Source organism: Rhagoletis pomonella, unplaced genomic scaffold, assembly GCF_013731165.1.
Source record: "Rhagoletis pomonella isolate Grant_MI unplaced genomic scaffold, Rhpom_1.0 Rhpom_scaffold_00016, whole genome shotgun sequence".
NCBI classification, from domain to species: domain Eukaryota; kingdom Metazoa; phylum Arthropoda; class Insecta; order Diptera; family Tephritidae; genus Rhagoletis; species Rhagoletis pomonella.
The window spans coordinates 836,253-861,880 of record NW_023458570.1 but is presented as its reverse complement, the minus strand read 5'-3'; the positions used below and the strand labels follow the sequence as shown (position 1 = coordinate 861,880).

General features: G+C 33.6%; 1 protein-coding gene across 2 annotated transcripts in view; it reads left to right on the top strand.

Moving 5' to 3' along the window:
* Window positions 1–25,233, top strand: part of LOC118749451 (serine/threonine-protein kinase ATM) — a 60,019-nt gene extending 34,786 nt beyond the window's left edge. The window contains exons 13-26 of one of the 2 annotated variants that reach the window (XM_036484251.1): window positions 11,594–11,747; window positions 11,816–12,254; window positions 12,305–12,476; window positions 12,554–13,054; window positions 13,115–13,285; window positions 13,656–13,781; window positions 13,849–14,217; window positions 14,463–15,075; window positions 15,132–15,278; window positions 15,831–16,210; window positions 24,239–24,384; window positions 24,448–24,554; window positions 24,649–24,888; window positions 24,952–25,233. In XM_036484251.1, coding sequence (XP_036340144.1) covers window positions 11,594–11,747; window positions 11,816–12,254; window positions 12,305–12,476; window positions 12,554–13,054; window positions 13,115–13,285; window positions 13,656–13,781; window positions 13,849–14,217; window positions 14,463–15,075; window positions 15,132–15,278; window positions 15,831–16,210; window positions 24,239–24,384; window positions 24,448–24,554; window positions 24,649–24,888; window positions 24,952–25,133 — 3,747 coding nt within the window. In that variant the 3' untranslated portion in view covers window positions 25,134–25,233. Of the gene's footprint in view, window positions 1–11,593; window positions 11,748–11,815; window positions 12,255–12,304; window positions 12,477–12,553; window positions 13,055–13,114; window positions 13,286–13,655; window positions 13,782–13,848; window positions 14,218–14,462; window positions 15,076–15,131; window positions 15,279–15,830; window positions 16,211–24,238; window positions 24,385–24,447; window positions 24,555–24,648; window positions 24,889–24,951 lie in introns of those variants that run through there. The other variant, XM_036484252.1, reaches the window with a different exon arrangement.
* The last annotated feature ends 395 nt before the right edge of the window (window positions 25,234–25,628 follow it).

Genomic DNA, 25,628 nt, shown 5'->3' with positions numbered 1-25,628 from the left:
CGAAACTACACGGTCGGTGTTTTAATTTCAAGGTTTTCACCCCCGCATTTTTAAAGTAAATTTTACGCATCAAGAAAACGCTCTTGATCATACAGGGCCCAATGAATATTTTTTTAGAAAGTATTTAAAGACTATTTTTTTTTTTTTTATATTCTAAAATATCTTATGGCCTAAAAAAAAAACTGGCTTTCAAATTGAAAAAGAGTAAAAGCTGAGTTAAGCAAGACTTAAACTTCTGGCAAATGAGCAGCGCGTGTACGTAGTTACCCAAAAAACAACTTCACTTAGAAGGTAAGTTAAATTTCTAAGCGCAAAGAGAACCGTGAAAGAATCATGCTGCCATTTTATTTTTTAATAAAATCCGTATAAATATGATACACAAATATAATTTTTTGTATAAATGTAATTCATCCGGCAATCGAAAAACAAAGACAGAAGATAAAATGAAAACAATCACAATTTGATACGCGTAAATACATTTATTTTAATGGTAACTTTGTATCAATTTTGGTGTAAAAACAAATTAAACGCTTAGAATTTTACCTGTACAAATACAAGTGCTGAGAATTAAAACAAAGGGAAAGGGTAATAGGTGACACGCTGAGTAATGGTTTCTAAGTTTCTGGGTCCGTCAAGTCAAGTCTAAATCTTGCATAACCCAACTTTAAAACTTTTCAAAACTTTTTGTTTCATTAACACTTTCTCTCAGAAGTAAAAAACAAGAGTTGAGTTTGAAAAGTAGCGGTTTCAATTAGCTATTCTATTAAAATAGCATATAAATACACCCCTAATTGCGGCAAATCGAAAACAATTTTTTTTCTTGCAAATAGGTTACAAATACGAGTTCGTTTGCTTTGTTTACACTTTTGAGTTCCTACAATTTTTATTTTTGAAACTGTTGCTTTGCCACACAGTGGTCTTGAAACAATGATAGGTATGACTAAAATGCCAACCAAAACTGCTTGCATACCTGTTTTGGAAGGCACCCATACACCAATATGCAGTTGGAATTAAAATCATATCTGCTCCTATGCCTAAAATATTGTCAAATGAAAATTTGGAAAAAATTTAACTGCAATTGTTAATATTTCTTGTTCAACAGAGTATTCTAAAGTTATCGTTTTGTATATTAGTGTAAAAAAAAACAGATAGTATTTTTCTCGATGATAATATTTCTGATGTAAGCTATTTGATTGCACATCATGTCTTCTATAAGTCATCCGCAACATAAGTGTAATCACGAAGAGAACAGATTTAAAGTGTGCGCGCCTTGTGGGAGAAAGATTAAATTCGGATCGTCAAAACCTTCAGAATTTAATATAACCGGAAAATTGGAGTGTCTTATTACAAAATACGTTAGTGAAAATTTTATATTGACCAATTCGAAGTTCCCATTAGGCATTTGTGGTACATGTCGTAGGGTTCTCTGTGACCGAGATAAGGATATACCAAATGCAACGCGGCCTCTTCCAAACATGCCTAACTATGAAGATTCGACAAAAGAAACAAGAACAAGTTCATGCTCTTGTTATATCTGGCTCACTGCTCGGGCAACCAGCCATCCAAAAGTTATACAAGGGAGAGCACATACCTTAAATGTATTGAGTGAAAAAATCTCCACCAATGGGTTGACTGCTTTGTCAGTTGGGTCATAATTAAAAAATCATGTAAGTAAACTCGCTAAAGCCTTCCGAAGCACAGAAATGTCGGAAACATTAAAAATTCACGTGCTTCTAAATCATTTGGAACATTGTCTGCATTTTTTAGGCAACGACGGCTTCGGAATGTGGTCGGAGCAAGCTGGAGAATCCATTCATGGCGTATTTTTAAGATTTTGGCTCAATTATAAAGTTAATTCGATTGACGACCCTAAATATATAATCAATAAAAAAAAAAACTGTCGTTGAATTTTCATCAAAACACATATGAATTTATATAAAATAATATTTTATATTGACTTTGTAAATTTATAAAATTTATGCAATAAGAATTATTAAAATATGCAATTATGTAATATTATCTCTTGAATAACTAAGTTAAAATATTTTATGCTTATAACGTAAGAAAGTGTTATAATTATATTACCATAGACCTTCGCGATTATATAACTGAATTTGGAAAGTTCTAGATCAACATTTTATAATATTTTAAGCATAGGAGCAGATGGAATTTTATTTTCAACGAAATTTTGATCTATGATTATGTACAAAGACAGTTATGTAAGCCGTTTTGGTTGGCATTTTAGTCATAGCTATGGTTGCTTCAAGACCACTGTGGCCAGTGGCTTATAAGATTTAAAAGCATGTCAGAAAAATGAAAAACAGACACATAACGGGGTTTATATTCCTATTGCACTGGTATAGACAAAATTGCAACTGAATTCCAATTGCCATCTTAACACCAGCTTTTACGGCCATATGGATTCACACTTTCGAAATTATTTAATTTTTCCGTATATATTTCAAATTGCTTATAAGACTTTGATTTAATCCTTTTACTTATCATAACATTTGCACTTCAATCTTTTTTTTATAAAATTATAGTCTTTGATTTTAATCTCTAGATTAAAAGTTTTCATTTTAGCAATTTTTTCTTCAATAGCAAGAGTCGAGAAATATAATCACTGATTTCAAAATTTGGTAAAAACTCTTCCTAATATGAAGATTTTGGCACTGAACCTATTCTGGTCAAGGATTAAATTTGTCTTTTTTCTCAATCTTTTAGAAAAACGTTAAATACCAAATAGTAGCCTCAATGTGGTTGTTTTAGCTTGCTAGAGAATTGAATGAGCCTTAACAGTGCATCCACGAAGAAAACTTGTGGACGATCTAGTACATGCACCAAACAGTTAAAGTTGAAAATATGTTGAGCTTATTCTACTGATTGGCAGTGTTTACATTTAATTGCCTTAAAACTCAGTTTTATCAAACAATCCTTAAAGTACACGAACTCCTTTGTTTATAAATGTCCAGATCAAACAACATAAAAATATTGCAAAATAAGGCATGCAAAAAATAAATAGTCCTATTAGAAAGCTAGCATTCAATAATGTTGTTGACCATTTAAATCCAAATAAATTTTTTCACTGCTTAAGGGAGAATAAAAAAAAATCGTTCCCTTAAAATCTACCTTTTGTCGCTTACGATAAGATCGCAAATAGGGGTCCGATATGTCTGTACATAAATATGTATGTATAGCCAAAATTTTGAAAAATTTGGAAAACTACGCGTTTAAATTTAAAATAAAAATTATATGTATAAAGAACTCATTAAAACATAAAATGTAAATCCATTTAAAAGGTTCACTCTAAGTATTGAACCCATCGCTTCTTTACTTTCTGTATCTTCGTAACCTTCTTCTTCTTCGTCTTCTTAATTTGTAACATTTATGCTGTTCATAATCCGTGGTGCAATGAGTAACTTGATTACTTCCTCAGGAAATATATTATGAGAGAATCTGAGGTAATCAATATCCCTGATAACAGAACCGATACCTTCTGCAATCCTTATTTCTACCTTCTTGAGCCTCTCTGACAGTGGCAAGAGCACGTATTTTACCACCTCATGGCTATGAAAGAAAATTTTGTGCAACGTTGCAGGCATATAGAACCAAGAGCATTATTTTAAATAATTTATCTTTTATTTTATTAATAATTTCTGCAAACTTTGATAGCTAGTAGATATGATTAAAATTCGTTTCACAACATGTTATATTTTACGGTTTTCGTGAATACGCATCTGCAGCTGATTTAGCGTTCAAGGCTAACTACTGTTTGTTTACTGATATTCTAGGTAAACAGTTTGCATTTCTGACACTATGGGAGTATTGCTCGCGCAAATGTACCGTCATTCCTTTGAGATTTATAACAAGATCCTCTGTTCACTTTGAAGCACTCTTTGTTTAGCTCCCCCTACTGATAGCAAATACACCTTTTGAAAATATATACTTATATTTTTTTTTAATAGTTGTGAGCGTTACTTGGGCTTATAATAGGATTCAGTAAAAAGCATGAAATTAGCGTATGTATTAACGCTTTAATATATCGTTGGTTATACTACAAAACGGTCTATGTGTATTAGTACCCTTGACACTTAGATGGTCTCTTACTTGCATTGGAATGCATCTGCAAATCATTACACCCTAATAAATGAATGACAAAACTGTCTACCTTTGCCTGATGAAGATGAACTATTACCAGAAGCGAGCAGATACAGTTAACAGATCAATTAAGCATCATAGGTAATAAGTGACATAGAACGTTTTGCAGTATAACCGACGATAAATTAAACTCAGATTTGTGTTGCCAAATGTTTTCAACTCTATCAAAGGTAAAAAATAAAAGAATAAAAATATTTTTACGAATCAACTATTGTCTAAAAATTCTCCATACGGATTCTAGGTCACTGCCACAAATTTAATATAACAGGGGTGGGCAAGGCCGAGGCCGAAAAGAGCCACATGTACATTCTAAATTCTACAAAGACCCACAAAAAAAAAACAAAACCAAAAATTTTATTTTTAAATAAAAGTAATATTAGAAATGAAAAACATTAATTTTATTATTATTCTAAAGCCCGTTAGATAGATATTAAAGAAAATTTAGAAAGATCGCTGACCAAATTTTCGAAATCTGATTATACGTCAGTTAAAACCGTTCGTAACAGTTCTGTTAAATGTTGGTACAGTTATACGTTGTACCAAAAATTTAAAATATACGGCACGCAGCTGTTTTCTACAGCGGATATTTTTAATCTGGTACATGTTGCCGGAATTCAAGCAGTGGCAAAGCTTTATGTTGAATTTCCAGTGCCTTATCTTCTTTTCGTTCTAAAAACGCCAACTCTTCTTCGCTTTTCTTAAAAAGGTGTATTTCGGATATTGTAAATTCATCCTAAATTATGTTACATAAAAAAGGGTTTATGAAGTATGCAAACGTACATTTAAATAATTTCAAATCGGCAAATCTTTTTTCAAAATATGCTTTTAACTCATGTAGTTTTGCGGCATAGTGGTCCAATTTATCCTCTTTGACATGTGCAATATTTTTTTTCTAGCCATGGAAAATGATGAAATATTATTTTTTTGAGATCATGTATAAAAAGACGTAGTTTAGCTTCAAAACTGAAACTAATTTGCGACAAATCAAAAACATTTTTATTCTCTCTTTGTAGAAACGAATTCAAGTTTTGCAAATGTTCCATCCAGCCCTGCCAGATGTATAAATTTTTCCGTACGGTACGGACTTGCAGGGGTCAAAATGGTTGTACGGATTCAACGTACGAATTTTTAGCTTTCCGTCAAGATGTACAGATTTTTTTACGGATTTTCGGAATGTCTTTTTCATATTGTAAAAATGTTCCTTCTTTACACATATCTCATAGGTGTCTTATAGTTCCTGAACTTTTTATTAAAAAATGCGTTGTTTTGCGTACTTGAGGGACTTATCTGTAAAAAGCTTGACTTCTTTTCACCCGATTTTAAAAATCAAACATGAGAAGAGGATTTATAAGCCTTTAAAATTATGTATAACAATCTAGTAGTAGACTTCGATTTTTGGGAAGTTTTGTTGCGTGAAATCTAAAGAAACCCCTAATTTGCTTTATTTTTTCCACTTTAACCATCGCTTCAAACGTTATACTGTTACTCGGTAGGGTCGAAAACCTACCTGAAAAGTTTTGTTGCATGTACATAAACTAAGAACACACTGCTTGCTAAAAAGTTCTAGTCAGAAAAATAATAAAGTTGTCTGTGAAGCAATCAATAAATAGTACTAGTGGAAATATTTGCTGCTTTATTTGATGTTGTTAAAAGTCCGATTCCTGTGTTCACCTAAGTACAAACAAATTTAAGCGTACGGATTTTGTACGGATTTTTCACCCACCATTTTTTGTCCGTGTACGGATTTTATACCCTAAACGTTTGGCAGCCCTGGTTCCATCATAAGAACATTAAGTCAGAAAGCCAATTTGTATTCTCCAATTCCGGGTAATGTTCCGATCTCAATTTGCGTATGTGTATAATAAAATAAAATAAAAAACAACACAATGGTAAATAATGGGCGCGTTTATAAGACGTAGCTGTTTAGCTCAACTGCTACGAACTGTTGGCAACTGTTGGACCCAACAATTACGTCTTAGAAACGGCTTGATGAATATGCTGCCAAATGAACAGCTGATAAATGTAAACAAATGAAATTGCAATAAATAGAGATAGTTGCGCCGATAGTATTTAGAATTCAACGCTGAGCTGCCGCCGTGTTGAAAAAATCTTTCAATGTTATAATGAATTAAACAGTATATAATTATATAGCAAACATCTTAAAAACATATATTTAGAAACGTGGTATTAGTATAAAATATTTTAGTTACTTTATAACATCAGTAATATAAAATAGAATAAATTTGTTTGCAACTGCCACCTAACAAAGCGGCGTTAAATTTAATACAAGCGGCGTAAGTCTTTACGAACAGCTGTTTAGGCTTAGCCCAACACGTTGAGTTTAGGTAGCGTAAAAATTTTCCGCTTGAAAAAATGGCGGAAAGTTGCCACCTGTTGAGCTGAGCGGAACTACTCAACTGTGTGTTTCGAAGACAAATAACAACAGCTACGTCTTAGAAACGAGCCCAATGTCTAGCAAAGAAATATGTATTTTAAGAAGTAAGAAGTAAGAAAGTCTAAGTTCGGGCGGAGCCGAACATTAAATACCCGGCGCAAATATTAAATATATGTTTTTTACCTTTCCGAATGCCACCGCTACATGGAAAGCCGGGGTGTATCAATTTCGAGTAAATTAGCGTCCTTAAATTTCGAAATATTGAAATTTCAAGCATATCTGAAATTTACCGTTATATGAAAAGCGGCCGTAATTTTAGTCCCATTTCAATAATTTTCAACGTTTTGCTTTTATGTGGCAAGCACAATAACCATACCGAGTTTGGTACAAATTGGTAGAACGGTTACCAAGATACATATATGCGATCATAAGTGGGCAGTGCCACGCCCATTTTCCAAACTTTTATCATAAACGCATTTCTTGGTAAATAATTGTTGCAAGCATCAATTTTGAATAAATTAGATCTAATATTTACTGATTTATCGAAGATTTTGTATTTCTCTAAATTACCGTTATATGGGATGTGGGAGTGCTTATTGTCCGATTTTAAAAATTTTCGGCCATTTGGTATGCTGTACCAAGGCCAACAACTGTGCCAAGTTTGGTGCAGCGGTTATCAAGATATACACATGTAATCATAAGTGGGCGGGGCTACGCCCATTTTCCAAAAATTTATAATATTCTTATTTTTCGTCTAAAATTTATGGTAAATATCAATTTTGAGTGAATAATCTTCAGTAGTTATTAAAATATCGAAGTTTTCGTATTTCTGAAAATTACCGTTAAATGGGAAGTGGGCGTGGTTACAGTCCGATTTCTCCCATTTTCAATACCATCCGTCCTACGCCCGAAAGAAGTGAACGTACAAAGTTTCGTTATGATATATCAGTTTTTACTCGAGTTATCGGGTGCACAGACGGACGGACGGACGGACAGACAGTCACCGCTTAATCGATTTCTCTTTTCATTCTGATCATTTATGTATACATTTGTCTATATCTATCTCGATTCGTTTTGCCTGTTACAAACAACCGTTATGTGAACAAAGTTATAATACCCTTGTGCACAAGTGCGCTCGGGTATAAAAAGAGGCAAATTGTTCTAAGCAAATAGAAAGTAAAAAGAGCCGCACTTTTCTGAGCAAAGAGCCGCATTTGGCTCAAAGAGCCGTGTTTGCCCACCGTTGAAATATAAGATACCACTAAAAACCTTAAACTTCCACCATCAATCAAAAAAAACGAGCAAAATGTTTGCAGAATTGTATCTTCATCCTCTGGATTAGTTTTTCCAGGTAACCATCTCCATTGACAAAAATCTGATGATTGCGGGATTTCTGAAATCCGATTCGAAACAAACTGTTTGTAGCGCTTGATAGCAGATCGTAGCTTTCGAATAACGGTTTTAGAGTCAACCAGCGACTTCGGACTGGTTCACATCACAGTGATCGCGGTGAAGAAGTCTGATGAGCAGATGTGGTGATCTATATGATAGCAGCTATAACTTCTACCATTTGTAAACTATTGTTGTTTATCCATAACCAATTTTCATTAACCCCAAAAGCCTAATCTACGTCTGCGAGGCGTATACGGAATCGGGATTTTTTTTTTATTTGAACACAAAATTGACCTTTGATTTTGGTGTTTTAAATACCTATGACCAGGTTATCCGCTTTTTCGAGATGAACTTTCCAACACGTAATTAGGAATACAAAATTTCTCCTCTTAAATCCAAGTTATAAAATAATTCTGTATTTAAAAGATAACTTCTCCATCTGCAACCTTGACTTATCGATTATTTTTGGCAATAGAGAGAAGAAACGTCAAGGACAAAAGATAAGCAACAATGAACGCCGCTAAGCAGAAACGCGTGGTTGATGTATTCTTATTTTAAAATGTGATTAAAATCGAACATGCTTACATATCGCTCCGCTTCCCGTATCGTCCCGTAATGCTTCATTGTTGCAATATTTTGTGACCCACGTTTCAAACTCGATGGGGCGATCGCAAAAATAAATGTCCCGTAGGCCCCATTTCAAATAATTAAAAAGAATATAAATTATAGTACATTCTTTCTATTTGCATGTGTACTAGTTTTATTTTAATATTGGTCCATAAAAAACATAAAAACGAATGAAACAAATGCAGCTATTGGAAGCACAGAAAAAAATTATCACAATAATTCTATCTGACGTAGTCAAGAATCAAGAAGCGGGGGGAACTGGCTGCCAACTGACAGCTCGGATAACTATATAGCTTGAGAAATGATATGTTTCAACAGAATTTTATCAAAGTTGATAAATCTGTTTGGACCGGTTTTATTATACAAATACTCCCGTACAACGTGAAGTTCTTGGTAACTGCTACGAATATTCTTTTCCATTGATTTACAAACTTTTCTGCATTATGGCCACACTTAAAGCTAGTAACGCTACTTCGGAAATAAGCTTTTCAACCACTCGCCGGTTAAAAACATGACTGCGTAGTACCAACCTGACAGACAATTTTTTGGTATGAAGTTTTATATCTCATTCAATTTCAGTACAAAAAGTGAACATTTGAAGTACCTCAAAATTCGCGCTGATTTTTGAGAATTTTTTTTGGTTGGAGGCGTTTCGCATTTTCATCCACACAAAATACTTATGTTCTAAACTACTCGCATTTTTATATCGAAGAAAATGTACTACTTCGAATTTGCTCCTTATTATACTGATATTAAATTAGCTATAAAAATGCATGCCCAACACTTTTCTAAAAAATCTGATTAAAAAATTTAAAAGTTTGATAGCAAATGTTTGAAATTAATTGACTTCGCAAATTTCGCATTTATGGAGAATTTTACATGGCAAAATTACTTCATTCCAGCATGATTTGTTTATGAATTACGAATGCCCCTAAATTACGATAATGTGAACATGCTTTATAAAATAGATACTTTTTGTGTTCAAAATTTTTAAATCTCTAATATGGAAACCCCGAAAAGGACACTGTTTGAAAAAATCATGGTGCTTTTTTCTTTGTGTAGTTAATTTAATCTTATTTGAAAAGTTGACCAAGTCTAAACTGAACGAAATGTGGATTGACCATTTTGAATTTTATCAATGCGATTGATTCATTTTCAGAACTTTGAATTGAAAGGACAAGAATAAGTGAGTTTTTTGGTTGAACTTTGTTAAAGTTATACAATTTACAAAACTGTACTAGTATTTTAAGATTACAGATATTAAAACAATTCCAAATTCTACTTTACTTTAAAAATAAAGTGGTTTTTGTTCTTAATAATCGTGCCTATTTGTCACCAATGTCGTTAACTGCTCATGTTAATGTAGCGGTGCGCGACAACAAGGTATCTCCCATATGTTAATCTGTCGCTCTTGAATTAATCTCAAAATCCCTTCTTGAGCTCCTCTACTACATCTTAACTGTATCTTGGTATTTATTTTTTTAATTAACCTGCAAAAAAAAAGCACACCATAACGTAGTGAGTGTTATCAGTATACTGAGAAAAAGGATTAGTTTCGACAACTAAAGATATTTAGTTCCCGAATTTTGACAATATTTGGGAACTGTTACCAAGGATTGGGAACTATTACCATCGATTGGTAATTATAACTAAATATATTAAAGCTTCTAATATTCATCTAGGTTGTAACAAATCGTTAATTTAGTTGAAGGGTTTGGTTAATACTAATAAATATTTCTTTGAAGCATATTTCTACAAATTCCATTCAACTTAACGTATGGTTCATAAAAGGATGTTATTAAGCTCTGCTAATGCAGATAAGCTTTCTTTCAACACGTGGTTTAGTCATAGTTACCAAATCTTAGTTGAGGCAACCACGATTTGGTTTGAGAGTGGAACATATTCATGCTTGTGATTATCTCTAAAGAATGCTGAGCGCTCTCTGAGCACATACGAAGAGCGCCAGCTGAGCAATGCACACAGTCCCACTTATTGAATCGTTTGAATGCGCTAGTATGCCGACCATTGCATTGTGCGTGGAAATCATTGCTCCGCTACCGCTGTTCGTATATGGGTGAAACACGCATGTGGTCCCAGAGCGCTCAGTATGCTATGGCATGTCGATCGCTGCGCCATTTGTGCTATGACATGCCCATACTTGTTTGTCTCAGTTTCAGTTTTGCTATCATCACGAGTTGTTTCGGTGCGCGCATAGTTTAAAGTTTAATTAAAAATATAAAGTTTGATGCCAACCGGGGTTTTTCAGTGGATATATAATTCATGTGAATTATAATTTGAAAGTGTCTATTTAGCTAAGGAAAAAGCAAAGCAGTATACTTCCAGCAGATATTGACCTGGGTTTTCGCACGACTGTTCTTGTTTCATCGTTGTTTTTTAGGAAATTCTTACCAACATATACATATGTATTATTTACTTTAGTAACTAACTTATGTAAATATGTACGTATTTTTATGCTTAATATATGCAAATATGTTTTTTAGGAAATTCTTACCAACAGATACATATGTATTATTTACTTTAGTAACTAACTTATGTAAATATGTACGTATTTTTATGCTTAATATATGCAAATAAAAGAAGAAAGTAAACACAACAAACATCGAGTAAATTTTTATTTGTGTCAAACTGAATCTTTTTTCCTAATAATAAACGGTTAGCTGATTCAAGTCTACAGCAAGTTCACAAAATTAATTGAAAACTTGTATTAACCAAAGCATTGTTTATATTTGCTCAACAATGATTTTATTCAACTAACAATATTGTCCAATCAAGGTAGTCGTTTTGTAATTATTAACAAATATACATTTGTCCCAACTAGAAGTCTTAAGTAAATTGCAGACTTTCGTGAACTATATATTTATTTCGCCATATCCAACTATGCCACTTGATCACTATAACCAAATCTTGGTTATTATAACTAAACCTTTTTCTGGGTGTATGATTATTTAATTTGCATAGCGTTGAATCTTATATCATAAATTATCAATTTCCTTTATCAAGGTTGGAAGCCAAGTGGACAGAATCGAACTCTTCTCTATATGTCTTGCAAAAATATTAGACAAAACCTTAATGCAGTTCGATTCGAACACATACGAAGCCACGTTCGAGGTAGCAACTCAGTTAATGAATACAAAATTCGCTAAACCGATTTGTGGTAAGAGTAATATACCTATTTTTTTTATGTATTTTACCAAGTGATATTTTAATCGCTTTTGCTTTCAGAAATCTATCCTTATCTGGAAATTTTTGAAAGTAGCACCAAAACTAAGCCTGAGTGGGATCCACGCGTTAGCGTCGTTTCCATAGACTGGTTATCCATTGTGAACTCAACGGAACTGCTAGTTTGGAATGAGTGGATTTGTCGATTTGTTAGTAAGGCTTTCGATTTTTGCGGCTGGAAAGCACTGCGCGTCTTAGCGTCACAAGATATATATTTTGCAAACGAAATACTACTACCCTTTATTACTCTGCTAATGTCACATAAGGAACATCACTTGAATAGTCTTATGCTAATGCTCGAACATTATTTCAAAGAGCTGCATTTGGTTCTTGATAAAAGCGTGCGTCGCGATCAGATGAATATCCAAGATATTTATAGAGATAAACGAATAATAAAGATATTTCTAAACATATGTGAATGTATTCGTTTACACAATAAAAGGTATTGTATTTGAATAACTTATGGACAAAATGCAAAAATATTTATTTCAGCTCCGTTCCAATGAATTTGCTGCTTGTAGCTCGAGCTAGTAATCATTGCCAGGTATATTTTATGACAATTATTTACACAGAGTTATGGGCCTTATCGGAATTTAACTCGGACAAGCAGATAAAATTGGAAGAGAGTTTGAGAAATTCAGCATTCCAGGAAATTGCCACCAAGGTTATTTATTTACGTACAAATACAATACAGATTCAATACAAACGACTTTCGATATTTTTAAACTTTTCTTTTCATAGGCATATAAATCTATCGGTTGCTATGATGCCATTTCTGGATTTCTCTCTCCTCTACAATCTCGGCTTGAATTTCTTAATTTAAACAACAATTGGTCCGAAATGCTACTTCAAAACTCGTTCACAAATCCAGTCACAAATAGCTTGTGTAATTCAGCATTAAAAAGAAACGGAATTCTAAGTCTTTCTGACCTGGGTAATAAAAACATTGACAATTCTAATGACTATGAAGTGTGCTGGCGACTTTGTCAATGGGATGTCCCTGTGGAGGGCCATTTGAAAGTGAATATTGAAAATGATCCAGACCTGGAATTTGAAAAGCACCATTTCAATGCTTTGAAGTGTCTATATAATCGTGAGCAACAGAACTGTTTAGCGGCGATTGAAAACTCGCGGCAATGCGTAATTAATAGTTTAATGGGGATAAGCACTGAATGTCTTCAAAGTGTTTACAAATATCTCACATGGCTACACGTACTTCAGCAGACCGAGGACTTCTGTCAAGTAATTCTATGTTTTTTTCAAAAAGAGAACTCATAAATAATACTTTTTTTTTAATATAAGGTTCAATTTACACCTGAAGTAGATATTAAATCGATTTTTGCAAAATGGCAGGTGGAAAACCAGCAGAAATATGGGAGTTTCAATTGTAAAGAGCTTGTACTATCCCACCAAATTACTTTGTTTAAAACAGCAGGTGTGCGTGGGCAAAGAAGAGTAATAGATTATTTCAAGGTAAGTTTGCATTTCCTTTTCATTATCATAACTATTTGGCCCTTATGTGTCTTGCTGAAAACCAACTGTTTTGATTTGCTTTTCCGCGTTCCCACGGCGGTCGGGTCTACGTAACCGGTACGACCCAGATTTATATCTGGCGAAAGACTGTAACTCCAGCAATACTCCCCACAAACTCTTTGGGAATTTTTATACTGTTACAACAACAACATTTGCTTTGCCGAATACCAAAAATTACATACGATTATAAAATCTAAAAGTTCTTGCCACTAATGAATCTTCAGATCTTTAAATAATTACCTATATTTGTATACTTTATTCTACGAAGTGGTGAATTTCATTAGTGTTGGTATTTCTTTTCTTTAAACAGTATAATCCAATTGAAACGCATCTTCTAAACGTTGTTAAGGAGTGCAAAAAATCTGGAGAAATAAATTTGGCGAAACGTAATATAATATCGCTTCGGGACATAGAGATCACAAATGAACACGTTAAGGTACACGTTTGAAAATTAATTAGAATGTGCAGTAATCAAAAAAAATATAAAAAAATCTATGTTTCAGCTGAATGTATTACTGGAGGATGCGGAAATTTGTTTCCGCTGTGGGAACATAGAAATTACGGAAGCCTTGTTGAAGCATGCCTTAACGCATAAGGAACTAGGGGCTTGTCCTCAACAAGCGAGGGCACTTAGAATGTACGGAGAGTTTCTATTGGAATCGAATTCGCAAAGTTTCGAATATGTTCTGGAAAAAATGTTCAACAGATCTATAGTTTACTTGGAAAAGATATTCAAATCTCAAAAATATAATGATAATGATGACTTAAGTTTTCTATATTTGGAAGATCTTAAACCCGCTGCCTTTGAAAGGGAAAACAAAAAAGAGGCCTATCAAATAATCGCTAAATATGCCGATCGGGAATATGTGCAAGTACGTACTTAAATGTATGCTTACAGACATAAACTGTTACTCACAAAATTGAGTATAAGGTTTTTTTTTTTGTTAATATTTGCAATGTTTTACATGCTAAATTCGATGCGAATTTTTAGACATTTGAAATTTGCACAAAATTGAATGGGCTATAAAACTGCTTGCCAGAACTTTCTTAGAAATTCTTATTAAAAAGTTTGCAATGTGTATCTCTTGTAAATTAAGTATTATTATTTTCTTTACAGTCGAATATGTATGTTAATTCCGAAGAGTTTAAACTGAAGTGCCAAATTATACAGGAAAATAGACAAGCAGCCGATTCTATCGGCAGACAAAATAAAGATCGCGACATTAACCATGGCGTAATCATAATGAAAAAGTATGCCAATTTAGATGAAACCGAAGTAAAATTTATCGAAGAGAAGCGCACCAACAACCTTTGTATTTCCGTTAAGAATTATATGAAATTTTGTGAAATTGACACTGGATTTTCAAATGCAGCTATCTATAGAATCATTGGGCTATGGTTTGCAAATAAGCAAGATCAAGCGCTGCACAAGGAAATTAAAGATAGTATTGGCATAATTCCATCTTATAAATTTATTTGCGCTTTGAATCAAATTACCGCCAGGCTAAACTCAAAGCATGACGATTTCATATCCATCATTAAAGAGGTTTTGGTGAAGTGCTTACAAGATCACCCACACCACACACTTTATCAGCTCTATCCTTTAATATTTGACGACACAGGAAACAAAGGTAATAAGACTCGATCTAATATCGCAGCGGACATTATAACAAGAGGACGAAACACATTGAACGCGCAGTGCGCAAAGCAGTTTGCATTGGTGTTTCCCGGTAAGCCGCTACACTTTGGGGAAAAACTTAGCTTTAATCCCTATGATTGTTTTTAGCTTTAATTCAGTTCGCAAGTGCTGACCCCGAAAAAAATTCATCTATGGCGTTATCAGACAAATTGAAAAAGCTTAAACATTTAGAAGCAGTCCATTGCCCCACCATTGAACTTCCAGTGTTGCCAAGCAAGGACTACCGAATAACAAGTAAACTCATGAATAACCCAGCAGATAATTTCAGGAGGAAAAGCCCTTCCAAAAGACCTTCTTGAGAGTCAAAAGGCCTTCTACTTTACATTCCTCCATGTTTTTTTGTATGGAGTGGCACAAATTGAAAGCCTTCTGCTTTCGCTACCCATAGAACGGCTTTGTAGGACGCATTTCAGAAGGCCGTTTGGAGAAGTTTTTATAAAGCTGCCTCTTTAATTCATAAAAATCATACTTCTTTAAGGTATTCATTTAAGGTTCAAATCAAATATGTTTTATTGCAATCTAAAATGCATATTTAAATTCGTTTGTTAAGTAATATAAATTTACGCATTCGCGTAAATTGTATAAATAGAAACAGCCCTTCTAGAAGGCATGCAGGCAAGCATTTTTTTTAGCCCTTCTTGAGTAGTCCTTTTAGAATGGCTTCAATTAAGTAGGCCTACCTAAATTATCTTCTGGGAATTAATTACGAATTACTTTAATCCTTGTTTTTCAAAATCCATTGCGTGGTTTTCTTAATTTGTATTTAAGCATACTTTTTTATTTCAGGCATCGTTAAGTGGGACGAACGTGTATCTTTGGTAGGAGGTATCAATGCTCCTAAAAAGCTTATCTGTTTGTGTTCTGATGGAAAAACACGTCCACAGCTGTTAAAAGGTCGAGATGACTTACGGCAAGACGCAGTTATGCAGCAGTACTTTTCACTTATAAACACTCTTCTCTGCTGTGATCCTAAAACAAGTGAACGTAAAATTAGCATTCGAACCTATAAAGTTGTACCTCTTTCAATGCGGAGCGGAATATTGGAGTGGTGTGAGAATACCGTACCTATCGGTGTGTATTTGGGTAGTGGAAGTGACAAAGTTGGTGCGCATAAAAAATATCGACCTGCCGATATCTCACCATACAAATGCCGTCAATTATCCATGGTAAGGAATTTTCGCTAGCAGAATATAATTCCTGGAAATAATTGTTACCTATGTAGCAAACGGTTGACAGTTGCACGTCTGGTAAAAACAAAAATCGAGCGTCAAATGAAATACCATAAAAGCTCAATTTCTTACTTGTTCGCGTTGGGCAGTAGGCAATAGATTCGTTTAAGTAGTTTCTGTTGTTGTTTCTAGCAGTCTCAGAATATGTACAATTGCTACTCTGTAATATCTGTGAACGTTTGTCGCATTAAATTAGTACGATATGTAATTTTAACCCGACATACCCTAGTCCATATGTATGTACATGAGGCATTCTTTTTCATATCGAACACCAATTTTGGTGTCACACTTTCGATTCGCTGCAATTTTTTATGGTTATATGCTTGAAATAAGCTAACACGTATTCGAGGATTTTTTTTTTTAATTATTAATTTTTTTTTATTCAAATCGTTACATCTCGGGTTCTCCTCATCGTAGAGACTGCACCTTGACGTCGTTTTACAGCTAAAGAAACGGGACTAATCATGTACTTCAAGTCGTTATATCTCGGGTTTTGCTCATCGTAGAGACTTCATATTAACGTAATTTTGAAGCTAAAGAAACGGGTTTAACATATCGTCGATGTTTTCGCAAAACCGCCCATCGACCAGTTGCAAAACCGCCTAAATCGCCGTTGTGGCAAAAATGAGATTTGGTAACCCTGAACTCCGGGCATCGTGATTTATGCATAAAAATCGTTAAATTGTTATTAAAACAACAGATTTGTAAAATAATAGCTAGAGAGCTATGAAGGCAATGACTTCAAATAATAAACCGTTTTTTGCTCTCCTGTAAAATTTGAGTAAGAAAGGCGGGTTTGCAATTGGGCGATGGGCGGTTTTGCAAAAACATCGACGATATATAAGATGGTCAACTTTGTCCTAAAGCTAACTTAGCTATTAACAGTTTAACTTTTTGAAGTTGATTTGCATAGTGATGACCAATAAATTAGGGATTTAAAATTACACCATCGTCATCCTTGTTTAAGTCTCTATAAAAAACATGGTTATATAAAATTGGCGTTTTTCAAGAACTATTTTTTAAATATTTTTACTTTTTTATGACGAGATGGTTTATTTTGTGAGAGTCAACAATTTTTTGTAATTTGTTTTCGAAAACTTATGATGGGATATTTTTAGGAAGGTGTTAAAAATCGTGTTTTTGCTAAAATTTAAATTTTAGAATAGATTGTACGGCAAGATTTTTTTTAAGGCGACAAAGCCCTAGAAATGGGCGTGGCAATTGTGGGGCTAAAGTTAGCAAAACGCGGATTTTATTGCGGCTTTTTGCAGAATATCCCTTCGTTAACAACACTTGTTGCGCAATATAGCAATATAGATATTCTACCGAAATCCTCAATAAAATCAAAATTTTTGAACTTTGGTTTTAAAATTGCTACGCCCATTTCTAGGAGAGTTGGTTTGAAATATATTGTTGTTGTTGTAGCGGCTACAACAACCCCGCCGAGATCGGTTAATATCTCAGTCGTTGTCGTCAAGTTCCAATAACGGCAGCCCTAAGAAGCGTGCAGCCTCCATAGGGTCGATCCAAAGGTACAAAGGCGTTAGGGTTGTCGGGTTTTCCGGGCATGCGAAGAGATGTTTCGATGCCGGACACTCATTTGGCACATCCGCGTTTAGTCTGCTCAGGTATGAGTTTGAAATATATTCTTCCGCATTGATGAACTTGCTCTGAATTCATTTAAAAGGGCTTATATATTAAAATTTTACACAAATACCGGTTTTTAATGGATAAATGGGTTCCGTCTGGAATAAAACTGATCAGTTTTGAAATAAAGAATAAATACAGACTGTATTTATTATTATCTTCCATTTAGTTTGAATTTTTCTTACATCAACATCAAGGCGGACACCGCAAATCGGAGGAGAAGCTCGGCCAAACACTAACATACATATGTGTAAGCGCCAATCTATTATTATTATTAAGGAAAAAAACCTTGTGCATTTTAGGGAAAAAAACGAATTGAAAAATTCACTATGAAAAAATTATTTTACTACAAATTATCCCTTATATCTCAGAAACCAATGAAAGCAGATCTGATGACCTTCCAAAAGATGGTTCATATAATATTTTTTTAATTTTATTTAAACAAATGAGTAGTAGCACATTCTGTTACCCCAGTTTTTCCAGACCTTGGTGACGGTTTCGGGCTCTATTTCACGAATAGCTTGCTTGATATTCACCTTAAGGGCCTGAACCGTTCATGAATTCTTCCCATAATGGCAGTCCTTCTCGGCACACCAAAAAAAAGTTTAATGCCGTCAAATTACAGCTGGCGGACAAAGCGCGCCATCGTGCTGAAACCAAAGATCGTCCAAGTCCGCGTCTTCAATTTCCAGCTGCAAAAAATCGTTTATCGTGCCTCTGTACTGCGGGCCGAAAGAAAAATAGGCCAATTATCACGTGCGGGTTTCCAGATCCCAGATGCGTCATATTTGCTTGTTAACCTCCTCCCGAGATGCAAATGCGCTTCGTTAGGAAATACGATTTTCGAGCAAAAACATTGTCCATTTTATTATTTTTTGCGTTATTTCTTAACGTTGTTCAAGCGTAAAGCGATCATTTTGTTCCGCGGAGATGTGATACTGACTATCTGTCAAAATTTCCAGTGGGAAAGAGAACTGTAAAAATCACATGATTAAAAAAAACATACTATATGGACCAAGCTTAATATTTGTAGATAGTAAGATATATATTACTTTTCGAATAGGTGACAAAACCAATCAAAAAATATTTTCAAACTTTCGTTAAGACTTTCGTTTGAAACTCCTATCTTAATATTTCATAAGATAAATAAATTAGACTCTTCAATAGGTTGCAACCCTCTTTAGGCACTCCGCACATTAAGCTCCTAATCATAGTAGTGTAATCATTTCGGCATACTAAAGTATAAAGCTTCTATGCCGAAGACATGTATTTCAATGAAGCTCTGTACATTACGATTCAAAATCATGTTTTTGCCTAATCATAAAAGCTTCATGAATCGAAGCGCCCAACATTGTAAGGCGCTTGCAGTTTTGAAATCGTCATTTGTTTACTTTTTTTGTGTTGGAAATAACATTAATTTGTCAATTCAATAGAAGTAAATTGAAAATGAATGATATTTCGAGCAGAAATATTTGCGGAAGTGCGTAGTTGCGAAAGAGCGGCCCAAAAATTTGTTATGTGTAGAAAGTGTTTATTAGCTGGTGACTTATGCACGGCGTGCAAGTGTGCAGAAGTCGAGTCGTCATGCATTCCTTTCGGCATGACGAAACGATTACTCTACTTTGATTAGGCACGTACTGTGCCGAGTGCCTTAGAAGTACTTTCAAACTTAAATCTTTTTAAACATCTGCCGTCCGATATTGTCACGCATAATTCAATTAACTAATAAATTAGATTGATTTTGATTTTTTAACCACGCGGCAGGTCTCCTAAATACAGTTCAGAAATAAATCCTTTTCAAACCCATTTCGATTGATGCACATCTTTTATTAATTCATTTATTATTCAAGTTATTAAATAATTTGAACTTAACATTTTCCACAGCTGGCAACCCTCCTCAAAACCTCAAAAAAAAAAACGAATGTTCATACTAAGTACTGATACTTAGCACCAGTGGCGTAGCCAGGCGGGGGGATTTGGGGGGATAGATCCTCCCCCCTCGTCAGTGAAATGAAAATTTTTATTTTTGAATTAATAACACAATACTATTTTACCCTTCCGATTTATAATATTTTATTTCAGACTGATGACAAATTATCTTGTAATGAATATATAAAATTATCGGTTGGTGGATTATGTATTTGAATATTTGTGAAATACAATAGGCCATTTTGCTTAGTTCCCCATAGTGTTGGGAAATAATCTATAATCTATACAAAAACTGTACTTTTCGACTGTAAATTGTATCGACTTTTTAATTTGCTCATATGCATGCATGCATACATAGATTCCCTTCAAGACCAATGCTTTGATGGTATTCACGGGAAAGTTTATGTAGGTACATTTACATATTTTACACTTTTAACATAAATGTCAAGGCAGATATTTTAAGATACACTTCTTAACAAACAAATTTTTTTAAGTTATTATGAATGGATGAAGAAGTTGAATTCAGTACTAAAACTTGACATTTCAAGTGCTTATCAAAACCTTATACATGGCCATTTATCTTAAAATTATATAATTTTAATTATTTGTTTATAAAAGTGCTGTTTACACTTTAACAAAACCCGTATAAATCCAAGGTCCAAACTTTCGTAAAGCTTTTTAATTACATTTCCTATAAATACATATTTTGAGTATGCAGTTTTGTAGCCCGATCAATTCAAATAAAGCGCAAGTTTAAAATACATAGCTGCGGCTTATCGTTGATTTTTAATATTTTTTTTTTTGATGAAGGCGTTGCTCATTTTCTTCATTAAAAAAATCGTCAAACATACTTAGATAATATGGAAGAAAATTACCGACATCGTCAAAAATATGCCATACATCAACTGTAAATCACAGCTACTTTAAATTTGCACTTTATTAGACTAAAATTGAATTTGCTAAAAAACTGCAAAATATTAAGAGATCAAATTGAAATAGAAAGTTTGTCGATTTTTTTTAATGTTGTTCAAAGATAAAACTTAATTTCATTTAGTGTTTGTTAAGGAATAAACAATATTTTTATAAACAAATAATTCATATTAAAATATAATAAAGTAAATAGTCAAATCTACTCAATATGTGAGTGTCGTAAAGTTATGATATTTAAGAACATCTCTTTCTTAATTAACGATGACACTTTTGAAGCTTTATGAAGCTGATTTGAACATTTTGGCTGAATTTCTTTATTCATTCTGAACGTTTGGAATAAACTTTTTTGTTTATTTATTCTTTAGAACGTTCCTGATGATATGTTAACGTATATTTCAAACGTATTCTGTTTATTCCGGCTGTTAAATGGGATTATCCGGAATATATAAAGAAACGCAGCCTTTGTTTTAGTAAAATTTAGTATCGAAAATATTCTTTCAAAACTTGTCTAGGAATGTGATATAATGGTTCGTTCAAATCCTTTTTTCAAAACTTATAAAGGCAAAAACGAGAAGGCGAAGACAAAAAGAGAATAAAAAAATTTCCCGCAGTGAATTTTCAGATTTTTAAGACGGTATAGTAATTTAATTTTTGAAATTTAAATAAAGCATGAATACCCCATGGAATAAACGAGTAGATAAAAAATATATAACGGTAAAACTGGCACATACATAAATATATGAAAGAATGCACTCAAGCGACGCCTCTAGCCATTGTGTGTCACAAATTTAAGTTATCGATGGAAATTTTTTTTCCATTTTTCCATTTTCGTCAAAGTTTGACGTACGTCAAAGAGAACATAGTCCTTTTAATAATATTTTATGCTATGCTTTAAATATGTACCTGCATTGGTTTCTTTTTTATTATGATTTTTTGGACCAATCTTAAAAAAAAAACGACTACAAAAGAATAAAGTGTACATTGTAATTCTTAACCAAATTTTCGTGATTTGCTTTTGATTTTACATATATTCGTTTCAACCATTTCAAATGGGGCTCTTTGGAGAAATTATTTCTATTAAAAATTTTAAAAACAGTAATTTTTGGTTGTCGGGCAGTATTTTTCTCATACGGATATGATCCTTGGCTAAAAACTTCTGTGGTAAAACAACTGTCCCCCTACGTCTCCCTTCTTTGCTATCTAAAGTCAAAGAGTAAGGTCTTTCAATAAGGATTTCCAGCAGAAATGATCAATGTCTGGCTATTAAGAGAATCGATGCTCAAATAATTAAAAAGCTATAGGTCTGACCCTTAATCATCCGTAATTCCAATAATTCAAATACTTATAAAAAACGGGGTGCTTTTTTTTAAATAACAATATTCTGATCCGATTCGGATGGCAGCTACGACTTTGAAAACAGAATTTTGTTCAAAATTTTCATTCATATCCACCTATTTAGCTCGCTATAAGCACAAATTTTTCAAACCAGTCGCAGAAGAAAGTATTAAAAATGAATTACCAAACTACAATAAAAAAATGCTGATGACGTTACAGGTTCCCCAAATTCTGAAACAGCCAATGGAATGAGAACAAAGATTTCATTTTAAAAAGCTTTTGAAAAACCTGACACATCTCGTTTGGCTTGTAAGTGCTGTTTAAACAACGATTTCGCTTATGCTAGATTCTAATTGTTTCTTGAAAATACTTGACATCCGCATTCGCATCCGCATCCGCGGATGTTAGTTGTTAGACATCCGCATCCGCATTCGCATCCGCGGATGTCTAAAATTCCACATTCGCAACATCCCTAGTATGTAGTAAAGTTTTTAACGGCTGAATAAATGTTCAGAGGACTTGAAACCGCAACCAACTATTTTTTAACGGTGTGAAATGTCATAATACGATGGTACGAAATTTTTTTAAGGAATATATCGTTACCTTAATTCACAAAGGCCCTAACTAACAAATTTTTTATTTAACAGGAGAATCCAAAAACATTATAAAAAGAATATCAAAAACAGGTACGGCGTTTTAAAAAGTGGCGTGTAACTCCGTTGTTTATGGTTCTAACACTTTAAAATGTTTATTGAAGGTGTATTTTAATATATCCTACTAAAATCTGTTTCGAAAAAAGTGTTGGTGGGGGCCTTTCTGAATTAAGGTAACGATATGTATGAACATTAGACTGCATCACTCCCCATACAAAAAAAATCGGTACTGTTTTTCCGCCGGAATTATAAAATCTATTATATTTTAAGACTCACCAAAATATTTCCGAAAAATTTTAAGATTTACGTCAGCTGCCCCGACTTGAACATACCTCCAAAAATAGAGGTTTTTAGTGAATAAAAACAGTTTTTTAAGTATTTTTGGCAAAAAATTACCTTAGATGACAAAACAGTTTAAGCTTAAAAAATTTGCATAAAAATATTTAATAAAAAATTTTTAACGGAATCACAATAATGAGGTTTTTGATACTATTTTTGAACTTTCTTCAAAGACTGGTTTAAGAAAAACTTAGATAACTCAGCCTATCATTGGCAGTGTGGCCATTTTAGCCGTTTTCCGGTTAGATTTAGCTGGTTGCGAGAAATTACCAAAAATCAACGCGATTTTATAGCGACTTGAAACGTGCACTTTGTTATACTAAATTTGAATGGGCTATAAAACTGCATACTTAGGGTGTGCATAGCTCAGTGCTTAACGCTTCTGACTTTGCACATCGATTACGCAGGTTCGATCCCTGCTGAAGTCTAGAAAAAAGAAGTCTGATGAGGAGATGTGGTGATCTCCGAAATAGCTCAATAAAAAGATTAAAAATATTTTTATTTAGATTTTTAAAGCCTAAACTGAGGGGATTTTGTTTCCAAAAAATCCTTTAAGAAACTATTTTTACTCATAAAAAACTCCATCTTGCAGGTATTTTCCAATCGGTCCAGCTCACGTAAATCTTAATATTTTTCCGAAATATTGTGGTGGAAGTCTTAAAATATAATAAATTTTGTAATCCGGGCGGAAAAACCGCAACTTTTTTTGGTGATGCCGTCTAATGTACATATAGAATAGTTCTTAGGGGTGCTGATATTTTTCAATATTGGCTAGCATTCCCTAAAGTTACTTAAAGCAGTTGCGTTCGGAGGCGGCGTAAAGCTGTAGGTCCCTCCATTTATGCTACAACATCAAGACGCACACCACAAATTAGAGGAACAGCTCGATTTACTTAATTTTAAAGTAAATCATCGGCTTCGGTAATTGGCGGATTGCAGGATCAAAACCGAACGTTCGGTTCGGCCGAAAAATCTACCTTCAGTCGGACTCTATTTGCCATGTTTACTCTGTTAACGAGGCATTTACGCGTTTAGATGAATACCCATTTTGTATTAGGAAACGATGACATCCCAACACAAATGGGTATGCGTACATATGCTTATTTAATAATCGATCATTTTTGATTTTCAGCAACATCTCAAATCTGACTTGCAAAAGCGTTTGTTGGTTTACGAACAAATTTGCGCACAAATCAAGCCTGTTTTCCACTATTTTCTGCTTGAAAAATTTGGAGTTCCAGGAGTTTGGTTTGAACGTAGACTAGCTTACACAAACAGGTAATTTGTTTATAAGCCATTACATTGGATTTCAATTCTAAATCGTTTTGTGTGTTATTTTAGTATGGCTGCAAATTCAATGGTTGGCTTCATAGTTGGTCTTGGCGATCGGCATACGCAAAATATACTTATTGATGAGAAAACAGCTGAAGTAATTCACATTGATTTCGGTAATTACATACATATGTTCTTTTGATCAGAATGTTTACTTCTTATGAATAAAGTTTATTATTTAATAAACATTCTGCAATTATATCATCAAAGGGATCGCGTTTGAACAGGGGAAAATAATGCCAACTCCAGAAACTGTACCATTTCGCCTTACTCGCGATATGATTGCACCCATGGGTGTTTGCGAAACAGGTGGAGTTTTCAAGAAAGCATGTCAAACAACACTAGAAGTTTTACGAAAAAATCAATCCGCTATTATTACAATACTTGAGGTTTTGCTTTATGATCCGTTATATATTTGGAATGTAGTACCTTCAACGGTTAGCGCTAAAGGTGAGAGCAACAACAAGAAACTCCATTGTGCAATGGTATTATTGTTATAATCCCTTTTCACAGATGATGAGAAAAACTTAACCGCCCAGCGTGCTCTTCTATGTGTGCAACACAAGTTGGAAGGAAGGTTAAGTAACATAACCAGTACAGTCAATACGGATGTGCAAGTTCAAAGGTTAATAAATGATGCAGTCTCCAAACATAATCTATGCCGTCTTTATCCAGGTTGGGATCCATATTTATAACTACCGAATGCCCAATTGCCACATTGCTAATCGTTGTTATCCTTTTAAATTATATTTTCCATAAAAATAAAGTTGTTTATACTTTAATACTAATATTAAACTAACCATTTATTATTGCAACGAAAAGCAGTGCTGAATTGTTGGTTCAATCCATTTTTTGAATATTTTTTTATTTTATTTATTTATTTTTTACAGTCTGTTAGACTTATATTGCAACAAAGATTTAACATTCTTATAATTAGATTTTAGATTTAAAATGTAAATATTAAATATTAAATACAAAATACAAAATGCTCTACAGAAATTTTTAAATAACATTATTTCTTTATCACTGCAATTATTTTATGTCAATATAAACGCATGCAATTTTCTGGAAGTTATGTAGACGGTTGGAAAGGCCGAGTTTCCAATCCGCGCTATACTTTTTGGGTTACTCCATTTATTGATATCTCCTGGGTGGTCAAAAAGGCCGAGTTTCCGATCCACCCAGTCGCG